The sequence below is a fragment of the Haematobia irritans genome, chromosome 1, assembly GCF_050003625.1.
Source record: "Haematobia irritans isolate KBUSLIRL chromosome 1, ASM5000362v1, whole genome shotgun sequence".
NCBI lineage: Eukaryota > Metazoa > Arthropoda > Insecta > Diptera > Muscidae > Haematobia > Haematobia irritans.
In genome coordinates this window covers 106,038,844-106,051,739 of record NC_134397.1, presented here as the reverse complement: position 1 = coordinate 106,051,739, position 12,896 = coordinate 106,038,844, and the positions used below count along the sequence as shown (strand labels likewise).

Sequence of the window (12,896 nt, the reverse complement as noted above, 5' to 3'; positions counted from 1 at the left end):
AAGGCAGGATTGACAATAAATGTTGGTAAGAGCAATTTCGACATGAAAAGTGTAAAATATCTGGGATACGTTGTTGAAAATGGTACATTGCAGATAGATGAAGAAAAGATTACAGCTATACGCGATTTACCACCCCCTAAAAATGTCAAACAGCATCGTCGATTTCTAGGGTGACAGGATGGTATCGACGGTTTATCGACTCATACGCATCGATCACTTATCCGTTGACAGAATTATTGGCTAAAAAGAAGGTATTTGTTTGGAGTGATGACGCCCAGAGATCATTCGATGAGCTTAAGGAAAAACTTACAACGGCACTAGTACTAATAAAGTGAATACGGACTACGCAAGAATAACGGACTACGCAAGCCTAAAGTGGCTTATGAGCCAAAAGGACTTGTCAGGACGCCTACACACAAAAAAAAATTTTCTGATTCAATCACGAAATTAATTGATCCAATTAATTTTTTAATTGAAATGTCTTCAATCACAGAAATTATAGTATCAATTAAAAAATTAATTGAAGGTCAATTAAAAAATTAATTGATCCAATTAAAAAATTAATTGATACTATTAATTTTTGTGATTGATTTTTGTTTCAATTAAAAAATTTGTTGATTCAATTAAATTTTTAATTGAATATTTTTTAAAACTCAATTAAAATTTTAATTGGAAAATTTTTCGTGAATTTTTTTTCTGTGTAGCGCGATGGTCTCTAAAGTTACAGGGCTTTATTTTCACTATTGAACATAGAAAAGGTCGTCTTAATGTAGTACCTGATACTTTGTCACGAATTTATGACGGAGAAGTTGCCATAGAGGCAATAAATATAAAAACTTTGCCGGCAATTGACTTAAACTCAGAGGCATTCGATGGACATTTGTATACTCAGCTTCGAAACGAATATGAAACAGCTCAATTACCCGATTTCAAGGTGGTAGGAAAGTACATTAGTTTTTCGAGTGATGAGTATAATGAAGTCAATAGATGGAAACTCTTAGTTCCAGCATATCCCGCACATTAGAAAGAATCAGGCGTTACATGTATTGGCCAGGTCTTGTCTGGCTACATCGGCATATTAATAATTTTGGACCATTTTTCGAAATATACTTTTTTGAAGCCTTTAAAAAAATTGGAGGCTAGGCCTATAATCGAATACTTAAGAGAAGATATTTTTAGTAGCTTTGGAGTACCTGAGGTTATCGTGACCGATAATGGGTCCCAATTTCGAAGTAGGAGTTTTGAGAAGTTGCTACGTGAGTTCGGAGTGGAACATAAGTTTATTGCCGTATACAGCCCACAGGCGAATGCAAGCGAAAGAGTGAACCGTGTAGTGAACGAAGCTTTGCGATCATATGTGAGATCCGACCAAAGGGATTGGGATAAGTACTTGAGTAGTGTTAACTGTTCCCTACGAAATAGTTATCACGAAAGAATTGGTAGAACGCCGTATGAAATCGTATTTGGACAAACAATGTTGACACATGGTAAAGATTACTGTATCCTAAGAAATTTCAACTTATAAGCTGAGACCGATATACGCATAGAAAGACAAGATAATTTTTCAATTATCAGGGATTCAGTAAGAAAGCATTTAGAAAAAGCCTATAAGAAAAATTGTTAAATCTACAATTTACGAACAAGACCGAACGAATTTGATGTAGGACAAGAGATCATAAGGAGGAATTTCGTCCAAAGTTCCAAAGTGGACGGCTTTAGCGCTAAACTGGCTCCCATGGATGAAAAAGCGATTGTAAAGAAAAGGTAAGGTCAGGTGTATTATGAACCAGGACGGAAGTAGCAGTGGGATATACCACGCAAAAGATATCTGGAAGTAAGATTGTTTTTTTTTTGTTTTTTTTTCTTCAATCGGCGGTGTATTTTATAACGGATTCTTAAGAAAATAAAATATTAGTTCGGAATGGTAGTAGCTAATGTTTTTAAAGAAAACGTATGTACATATTTTCTATGTCAATCAAATTTGAAAAATTTCATTCTGAAAATAGATACAAACAAGAATATTTGAAATAAAAAAAAAAATAAACAGGTTTAATTTTGGTTGCGACAAGAGGGCCATTGTATATTCATCGGACGGTAAGTGTAAGATTGATATAATATGGGAAGGAAACAACGCATTTTAATTCGTAGATTTCCGGAATTCAAACACAGAATTTTCAGTCTGTGGGAGTATATCCCACAGGCAACAATATTTTCTTAACTACGCAAGATTTAATCGTAAATAATAACAAAGACGCGTCGAAGGATACTGAAAGAAAAAAATAGTTTTATCTCCTTGTTAAAATAAAAAAAAAAACGGAGATCTGTATATGATGAACTGGAAATTTTTGTGAATATAGCGCAACCAGTGTCAAAATGTAACTTTAAAAAAATATATAGTCCAGAAGCTGAATATAGATGCTAAATCTTCGAAATTTCGGAAATTGTTGTTTAAAAGAAACTTTAAGACGACGCTGATTGTGGATAATGAAAAAAAAATAGAACAATGAACAGAAGTTTTAAATATATGATGGCCGGAATCATGGCAATTCGAATTCAGGAAACTATAGAGGTTAAGAAATAGAATAAGAACTACATCACTTTAATACTATTACATCAATTTTTTTTAATCAGTCAATTTATCGTAATTTAATCCTTGTTCAAGAATAGTAATAATATCCAGAGAAGGAGAATCAACAAGCGCTTGTCGATACCGGAAGATCTGTGAGTATTAAATGATTAAAATTATATAGATGATATCTATTACACTATTAAATTTAAAACTACTGTACACAAAAGAATTTGCATTATATAATTATACATTCGATATTTTCATATCTCCATTATTTGAATTATAATTTTTAGTTCTATAAATTAAACTTACATATTGACCTATTCACATCCTAATTGTCCTGTTTCGCGTTGTTATTATTTAAATATCTGTTGAATATATCTACTTATACATAATGAAATTCTAAGCTGGTATTTTCTCTTTCGAAACTGAAGATCGGAGCGTAGAGAATGCTCACAGGACTGACAAAAATTAATGCGGTCGGCATGGATGGGCGGGCTTTCCGATCGAGATATCTCAGCATCGATTTCCTTCGTTATTTCTTTAATGCACAACCGTCGGTAGTTTCTTTAATTTTCTACCTTTAAAATTTTATTGATTTTGTAACAGACCGAGATCTATCTACCAGGACAAGAACAACCCCCATCCACTGAGCATGGCCGGAATAAATGGTAGCATGGGTCAATGGTAGACAGGATCTGGTGTGAGGGACGATACATAGTAGATTTAAAGTTTACGTTAACTTTTGTGAATATGAGGAAAAAACTTTACAACAAGGTGTATTTTCTGCAAAAATGCCCCGCTCAAAAGCGGGAATCATTATTAATCTTTCAATTGTCCTCTGAAATATGTGGAAAACCTTTTTCTGGCAGCAAGGCTTAGAAAAAAAACGCCGTTTTATCCATATTTCAATAGAAACATGTCGAAAATAAAAAAGCTAGAAATAGCTAAAAATGAAAAGAAACCAGAAAAAAGCTAAATGCATTTTTCCCCCGCTAAGCGACTTCAAAAAAAGCCAAAACTAGCGGGAAAATAGCTAAATTGGCTACGGTGGGACTCAGCTATAAGAAGGAGGTTCCTTATCATTGAAAGTTCAACCCCTGTGGTATCACAATGAACTGAATCGCTCACTTAGACTATTCAGTCCAAAATATCGGACTTACTCTATGCATAACCTATTCTAACCTAGTTGTCAGGTCATTGAATACCAGACATCTAATGGAAACGAAGAGGTAGTATGACAATCACCAAGAGATGAGAGACTCTTGGTGTACTGTCTCCTTTTTTCTTTGTTGTGTTTGAAATATACATATTGAAATCTTTGGATACCGTAATGTGTAGAAATTTTCCGAAAGACAAACTATTTTAACAATCGTAAAATATTGTGTTTTGTCTAAAGAATGTTTATTTCGACTTATCGCATAATTACAACTAAAATCAGTGAAGTCGTATTTTTCTTTTTCGTAAAATCGAACGGAATTTATATTTGTCCATAGTTTAGTGTATAAAATTATACCTGTTCATTTCAAATTGTTTACTGAATGTTTTTTTTTTTTTTTTTTAATCTGGAAGACAAATCTGGAGGTAGGTTTATATGGGGGCTATACCCAAACGTGGCCCTATACGACCCATTGGCAAAACCCTCCGAATAGCTATTATTGATGCATAATAGCTACTTGTGTCAAGTTTGTAGTTGATAGCTTGTTTCGTTAGCGTCATTTCTAAAGACGGACTGACATCGCTAGATAACTCAGAATTTCAGCAGGACCCAGAATATATATATATATATATTTTATGGGACTGAGACCAATATTTCGATGTGTTACAAACGGAATAACAAATGTAGTTTGTATACAAATTACAGAGCTTTATTCAAAAGTTCGTAACCTTTTAATAAAATCGGGATAATCCTGGAAATTTAAAGAAATTTTCCAGTCCGTCTTTTGAAATGGCGCTAACGAAACAAGCTATCAACTACAAACAAACACAAGTAGCTATTATACATCAATAATAGCTGGTCGGGTGACTTTGCAAATGGGTCATATAGGGCCATGTTTAGGTATAGCTCCCATATAAACCTACCTCCAGATTTGTCTTCCAGATTTACGCGATTAGCTAGTTTTTATGGGTGTCAATATTCACAACAAAAGGTGATTACGACATTTGATTTAAACTTACTTTCTTGCCAATGTAGTCACTCGTATGCGCCTCTGTCCACTTGGATGCTGATACTGCGTAATAAACTGAATGCAACCCCGACCACCTTGAGGTATAGGTGCCGCATGCTGATTAACTACTTCGAAGAAGAATGCCATCGTAGTGCTTGGATTGAGAGTACATATTTTCCATTGAACTGTTTGACCCATGCCGATTTCAACATCCGACACCGATGGGCTCTTCACATTCAATGACACACATGAACCAATTCCACCAGAAATTTTCAATTCTCGTGAACATTTCACCTCAAGTGTACTATTAAAAGCCATTTTCAAATCGGTGCGGACATCGCGAGAAAATACGCGTTGGAACGTTTGTTTGAACAACGAGGAATTAAATGAATCGCCCATAACCATATGACCACCAGTTGAGTTACAGCATTGCTTCATTTCCATTAGACCAGTTTGGTCCAATGCGCACGAATATATATCAATGCAATGTCCATTAGTAGCCGCACGAAGAGCAAGAACATCGTAGTGTTTAATGGCTTTCTTCATGAATTTGACATTGTCTTTGTGAATGTCATGGTGCGAACGTATAGGGTGTTTCAATTCATCATCGACAACTTGACCTGGGCCCTGAGAGCAAGGTCCACCAACAAAGGCCATGATGCGAGCTCCAGTATTAGGATACGTACATTCTAGCAGACCGACAGCAATGGCCATGGCAGCTCCGGTGGAACGAAGATAGCGTTTGCCCTGAGACACAGGCCAAGGATCTCGTTGCAGTTCACTCAACAAGTCTCCAAGGGCAATGTCACATTTCGAAATAGGCTGCAAGAAGCGGTTGGCTGGCGGAACCGCGGCATGCTGTCCAGGCGCACCGGGCATGCGTTGCTGCTGACCAGTCATGGGCTGCCCCCCAGGACCAACTTGTGCACCAGGAGCTCCTCCTGCGCTGGAGCGACCGATACCTAACATTTCTTGCACCTGTTTCGCAGTCAAATCTTTAGTTCCACGAAATACATAACTCTTCGAGCAACCCTCAGCACCCAACTCATGTACTTGAATCATTTTGCCGAAAGTTATAAGACCTACAAGAGCATTGGGTGGCAACAAACTCAGTGACATTTGAAGGGAATCTTTCAAAGCATCTAATTCCTCTTCGTCCATGCAAGTGTCAACCAAAAATAAGAAAACTGGTGGCATGCATGGTGCCCTTGTAATTGTGTATTCTATGGTGCTGAATCCAGGAATCAATTCGGCAGGTTGATGCTGTTCCGAAATAGCCGCATATTGTGGAGGAAACTGAAAACAAATTAAACAACAAAACAAATTAGCAAATTATCTGACAAGCGTCATAACTAACTTACGGGATTTCTTTGGAAACAAAAATTGCAAACCCACAACTTGGCTCTATAGTCTACTTGACACAATGGATTCAAAATAGCTCTGCAATTGGCTCGAGTACAAAGCACAGGCTCATATTGAATGGGAGGCAAGTCGGGACGTTCCTTTAATGGCTGATAAAGACAGGCCAAAGGCACAACCAGCCGACTAGCATCGATTCGACTTGATGGCCAAACATTCCATGTTAGGCGAACACCATCACGATCTTCATTTTGTTGAATAAACTCCTCATAGGTGGTCATTTTTCTCAAGGAGTTTCAAATTAAATCTTTATAACCACAACTCCCAGCAAGGCTTTAATAAGACGAGCTCCAATAAGAAAAGATTTTTCGCAATTTCTAAACTGAGGGCATTGGCCACGTCACTTAATTGACAGTTTGCTTTACGCCGTCCAATTAAAAGAACATACCTGAATAGTGACGCATCGATTACGTAAAAATATAATGGAAAGGTCACACTTTACGATTGGCCGAAAGCATTAGGGCGATTATATATTTTTATTTTCAATTTATTTACCCTATTTAATGCCTTTAATGCGCTTTAAGGGCACCTTATACGGTCGGATAAACCCTGCGACACAACACGTTGCGGCGACAAATCCGATTGTATAAGGTCGTGTTCGGCTGTCGCGAGGACGTCCCTGCCAGCATTTCAAAGTTCCATTTCAACCTCATCGTTACCACAGACTCGTAAATGTCACTTCAACCATCATGAAAAGGTACATCAAAAAGTACATGCAAGTAATTTGCCATCCCTACTGTTAAAAAAGCCATTTTTTTTTTTTGTGAAACGCCAAGCGCAACCAGCTTGTTATATTTTAATTAAATAAAAACGAAAATAAAGTTCTGAAAACATAGATTATACGCTTAAAATTGTGAAAGGTATATTGGTGAACAATTTGGTGATTTTCCAAATGGAATAAAGTGATTGTTTTTCAGATATTTTACAGACACGCTGCCTCCATGGAATAAAAACACTGGTTGATAGACGCAGCAACATGTAACTCGCTACTTGTAACTCAACATCATCATTAATGCCAAAAATTATGTTAAATGTAATGTGATAGTGGTATAAATGTTATATTTTTAAGAATTTGTAAATGTTTAATCAAATTAATAAATATCTAAACAAACGTGTTTTACTCGACCACAATGATTCTTTTACAACTATCTTGAAATGCACTTTTTCTGATTGTTTGGAGGGTCCCTTATTGGCGTCGTTCTAAATTGATCTATAAAGGCACCTAATAATTGCACTCATGCGAAACATTTTTGTAGTAACTTGGCGTGGTACAACTTCTCAATAGTGACGGCGCTTTTCCGACGAGTCTTGATGTCGTATATGATTGTTTTCGACGAAGTGGGGATTCTCAAAAGAGTCCCCAAATTCAAAAAATGTTGGCAGGGCGTGTTGGCATAAAATCAAAACAACTTTTTTTTTCTGGTTGGGTGGTACAAATCATTGAGTGTAAGGGGATGTTCGACAAACATTATCAAAAACAAATTTATTTTTACATTAAAACAGGCATTTCTGCAATGAAATTAATGATGGATCGCCAATTCTGGTTGAAAATTAAAGAAATATATAAATCTAAACCAGTATTGTGGCAAAAACGTGGAAAAATTCCACTTCCAATCAATGGGAAACCAGGCGACAAGTAATTTAAATCCATCAAGTAATTTGTAATATATTAAACGTGCATTACTTCAGGAATCATTGTTTTGACAATTATACCAAGATTTTTTTATTATTTTCTTCCATTTTTTCAGTAAAAAATGGTTTCACCCATAAATCTTCGTACAACTTCATTGTTTGTTTATGCTTCTTCTTATTTTTTCATGTTGTCATCACATTTGTTCGTGCAGTGTAAGGGCAAAACTTGAACGAACACACAACAAATAGACGAACCTCTGTCGGAGTGTTTATCCGACCGTCTAAGGTCCGCTTTACAGACTATCAGTTATTCCGGACGGAATGTCGGCGTTTGTAAAGAATCTTACAGTGTGTCGGATCGATACGACTTGTCGGCGATGACTAAATAATCGTTAAATGTGTTATCGATCCCATAAACATGCCTTCGGACTTAACTTATAAAGTGCACAATATATGGGATATGTTCGACACGAGCACTGTCGTCCGGAATAACTGATACTCTGTAAAGCGCATATTAGTCAACGCCGACAAGTCGTATCGATGCGACACACTGTAAGATTCTTTACAAACACCGACATTCCGTCCGGAATAACTGATATTCTGTAATACTACGTTCGCACTAGACACGAAATCTCTCTATTTAGAACTCAAATTTCAAGTGTTCGGACTGGCAAGATAACGAGATTTCGTGGATTTGAGGATTCAACAGCAGTTTTTGTTTACAAATAGAAAAACCAAAAATTGGATAATTGTTTATTTTTAATTACTTGATTTAAGATGTCTGGTAGAGGAAAAATGTTATTAATAAAACTTGCATTAACCCTGCCAGCATTTCAAAGTTCCATTTCATCCCCATCGCTACCACAGACTCGTAAATGTCACCACAACCATCGCGAACTGTGATGGGGGAAGCATATCAAAAAGTACAAAATGTACATGAAAGTATTTTGCCATCACTACTGTTAGAAGAGCCATTTTATTTTTTGTGAAACGCCAAGCGCAACCAGCTTGTTATATTTTATTTAAATAAAAACGAAAATAAAGTTCTGAAAACACAGATATTACGCTTAGGGCCACTTTCTCAATGTCTTGTTATTATTTATCGTGTCGATAAGACAGCTGATTCCATACAAAAATTTTACTAACCGGAGGTCTATCCTCCGGTTAAAATTAATCGGAGGATGAGAAACTGGCCATTAAAATTGTGAAAAGTATATGGTGAACAATTTTCGACTTTCCAAATAGAATAAAGTGATCGTTTTTCAAATATTTTTCCAGGCACGCTGTCTCCATCGAAAATAAACAAACTTGCTGATAGACGCTGCAATATGTAACTTGCTACTTAAAACTCAACATCATTCTTTTATTAATGCAAAAAATTATGTTAAATGTGATGAGATAAACCGAAAAATGTTATATTTATAAGAAATTATAAATGTTTAATCAAATCAATAAATATCTACACAATCGTGTTTTACTTGACCACAATGATTCTTCTACAATTACCTTAAAATTCACTTTTTCTGATAGTTTGCAGGGGTTCTTATTGGCGTCCTTCGAAATTGATCTAAATAGGCACCTAATAATTGCACTGATGAGAAACTTTTTCGTAGTAACTTGGCGTGGTACAACTTCTCAATAGTGACGGCGCTTTTCCGACGAGTTTTTGATGTCGTATATGATTGTTTTCGACGTAGTGGGGATTCTCAGAAGCGCCCCCAGATTCAAAAAATGTTGGCAGGGAATACATGCTAAAATGAAAAAAAAATAAAAACAAAATTGCAACCATATTAAAAAGCCAGAAAAGAGCCAAAATGAAAATTGTGATGGGCCAATTTCATTTAACCTTTTGAAATAAGCCCTGAATGACGCAATTGTGGATACACGTATGTATAATTATATTTGAGTTTTGTAGAAGATTTTTTATTTAATTTCGAATTATAGCCAAGATCTAGCTTTTGCCGGGAAATCGATGTCCCCATAATGACAGGTCAAGCTTTTAGAGAGACCTTTAGAATGTCCCGAAACTCTTTTTGTATTTTATGCAAGCATGTAGAGGCGATTGCTAAAACCGACAACACTTTCCGCAAATGCATACCGCTAGAAAAAAGGGTTGCGATTGCATTATACGCTTTAAAATCTTCAGCGGAATATATGACTATATCGCAATTATTTGGTGTGGGAAAGTCAACCATGCATGATATCCTGATAGAGTTTTGCGAAGAAGTATCCCAATAAACACAGGATGAGCGTTTTTCAAATGCAACAACTTTTCAGTTTGAGGGTAAATATAATTTTCAACATAAAGTCACCTTGACTTGAAACAGCTCATCTTCAATACATCTTCAAATTGTTTGCAAATTATCTCCAATTTGCCAAAATGTTGATGAAATCTTTGAAAAGGTGTTGAAGATAATATGAGAAAACTTTGACAAAACACTACCCTAAAATGCAACGAAAAAACCATGTGGTTTTTAATACTTATTTGTGCAACGAAGTTCGAGGTCAATTGGAAGAAATAAAAAAATTGGTAAATTAGAATTAACTGAATTTACACCAAATAGTTTATAATAATAGGTAAGTGAAAAAAAATGAATAAAACTTTAAGGAAGTCACTAAATGTATATCTCTTTGCAGAAAACTAAAATTATGGACTCTACGTTCTTGAACAAATTAAAAAGCTGATCGATGAAAAAATGTTGCACAATTGACTGGAACTGCTTCAATTAGTTTATAATGATTGGTAAGTCAATATGAAAAATTAAATCAACACTTTAGAGAAGTCACTAAATATAAATCTCTTTGCAGAAAACTAAAATCTATGGATGCTACATTTTTGCAAACATTAAGAAGCTGACCAATGAAAAATGAGTGGCTTATCGACAGGAAAAAGTTTCCAGAAACATTACAAGTACAACCAATTAAAATTGTTTAAAACAACAAATTGTTGACATCAACAACTTCTGGATGAAAATGTGCATCACATCGTCAGTTTAATTCATATGCTATTATCAGTTTAAAATGGATATTTTGTGAATTCCTTCTGCTGGAAATCAATTCTAACACGCGGTCCAGTACCCCTGCCAACATTTTTTGAATTCGGGGGCGCTTCTGAGAATCCCCACTACTTCGAAAACAGTCGTATACGATATCCAAAACTCCTCGGAAAAGCGTCTTCACTATTGAGAAGTTGTACCACGCCAAGTTACTACAAAAAAGTATCGCATGAGTGCAATTATTAGGTGCCCTTCTGGATACATTTAGAAGGACGCCAATAAGAGTCCCTTCAAACAATCAGACAAAGTGCATTTTAAGATAAGGGCTGTTTTCTTTTTGCACTGGATACAACATTTGTATGGGCTATCCAGAACATCGTTGTACTGGTGTTCTATCCAGAACATCTCATCAGTGCAAGTCGCGCAGATCTTGCCAGATTGTGTTTTGCTAAAGTGACGCTTCATTGATTCACAATAGCACTTAATTGTGACTAATTTATCGAAAAACATGTAATTGAAAGTGGTATAGTGTCATAAATAATCGCAGCAGTAAATATTTATTACTAATTGGAGCATTTCATACATTAAAAATGCAAGATTTCACTTATTTTCTGTGATTGTTTTTAAACAGCTGATGACAGTGTTGCATATTTTTGGAGATGTCCTGGATAAACGAGTACTCTGTTTTCTTTTAGCCCTTCACGGCTTAGGGTATCCAGTGCTTTTATTTCTTGCAATTGACCACGAACTACGTTGCATAAATAAGTATTGAAACCACATGGTTTTTTCGTTGCATTTTAGGGTAGTGTTTTGCAAAGTTTTCTCATATTATCTTCAACACGTTTTCAAAGATTTCTTCAACATTTAGGCAAATTGGAAGTAATTCGCAAACAATTTGAAGATGTATTAAATATGAGCTATTTCAGGTCAAGTTGAATTTATGTTGAAAATTATATTTACCCTCAAACTGAAAAGTTGTTGCATTTGAAAAACGCTCATCCTGTGTTTATTGGATAATATCTGTTTTTTGTTGAGAACGCGATTTTCTCAACAATTTCTTAACTTGTATATTACACTAATCCTTTGAAAAAGTGTTTGAAAAATTGTTGAAATTTAGCATTTTTCAAACGTTTGTGTTTATTGGGATGGAAACAAATGGCTCCAAAGTACTTATCCCCAGATTTTGGAGCAAGCCATAAAATTAATTAGTGCATACAAGGCTTCAAACAAATGGGACATCCCCAATGTATTGGAGCAATATGTTTGCACTTTAATTTACATCTTTTGAAAAGTAATTACAATTAAGAATTTTCAGATGGATGTCATATAGAGGTGCATCCTCCAAAGCAGGAAGCGTCAGACTATTACAACTACAAGGGATGGTATTCCACAGTTTTGTTTGCTTTAGTAGACTACAGGTATATTTATACATTGATACTCAAATCACAATATCTTATCTTATCTTATGAAATATTCTTCTCTAACAATTTTAGGTATCGTTTCTTGTATATTAAGGTTGGGGCTTCTGGAAGATGCAACGATTCCTCCATTTTTGAAAAAACTAGTTTATATCGCGTACTTACCGACGGCCGATTAAAACAAAACTCAACATTAATTAATGGCAGAAATATACCTGCCTATATAATAGGTGATTCAGCTTTCAAGCTTACGGATTTTTTAATGAAACCTTATCCATTTTCAACAGAAGCTTCCTCTGAAGAAAAATGGTTTAATTACTGTCTTTCAAAATGCCTTTGGCCATCTTAAAGCTCGTTTTAGACGCATTGGAAATGGTATTGACAACAACCTAACTAACATGAAAAAAATATAAAGGCTTGTTGTGTTTTACATAATTTTTTAAACGAGAAAAATAACAGAATTAATGAAAAATGGTTAGAAATGGAGGACCGTGAGAAGACAAACAAAAAATCTCCACCAAATACAATAAGCTATGATTTCAATATACAGGGAAGAGAAATGAGAAAATTTTTGGCAGAGTATCTGATGCAATGTGTTCGAGGCCATAACATAACATGAAATTCGAAAACTATTCAATGAGAGCGCTTTTTGTGCAATATTAAGGCCGGTACTCTGTTCGGTTTTCGCGTTGAA

The 12,896-nt window shown here is 35.4% G+C and overlaps 1 protein-coding gene and 1 long non-coding RNA gene across 3 annotated transcripts in view; one reads left to right on the top strand and one right to left on the bottom strand.

Annotated features, from left to right (window-relative positions):
• The window catches only part of Sec23 (transport protein Sec23), a 68,123-nt gene extending 61,614 nt beyond the window's left edge, over positions 1 to 6,509 (bottom strand). The window contains exons 1-2 of one of the 2 annotated variants that reach the window (XM_075291319.1): positions 6,099 to 6,509; positions 4,748 to 6,033 (exon numbers count right to left, since the gene is read on the bottom strand). In XM_075291319.1, the coding sequence (XP_075147434.1) occupies positions 4,748 to 6,033; positions 6,099 to 6,377 (1,565 nt within the window). In that variant the 5' untranslated portion in view covers positions 6,378 to 6,509. The remainder of the gene's footprint in view (positions 1 to 4,747; positions 6,034 to 6,098) is intronic. The other variant, XM_075291320.1, reaches the window with a different exon arrangement.
• Positions 6,510 to 6,543: 34 nt separating this feature from the next.
• LOC142221578 (uncharacterized) lies at positions 6,544 to 7,287 on the top strand. Its single transcript, XR_012718132.1, has 2 exons — positions 6,544 to 7,016; positions 7,074 to 7,287. It is a non-coding gene; the product is annotated as an uncharacterized LOC142221578 (long non-coding RNA).
• The last annotated feature ends 5,609 nt before the right edge of the window (positions 7,288 to 12,896 follow it).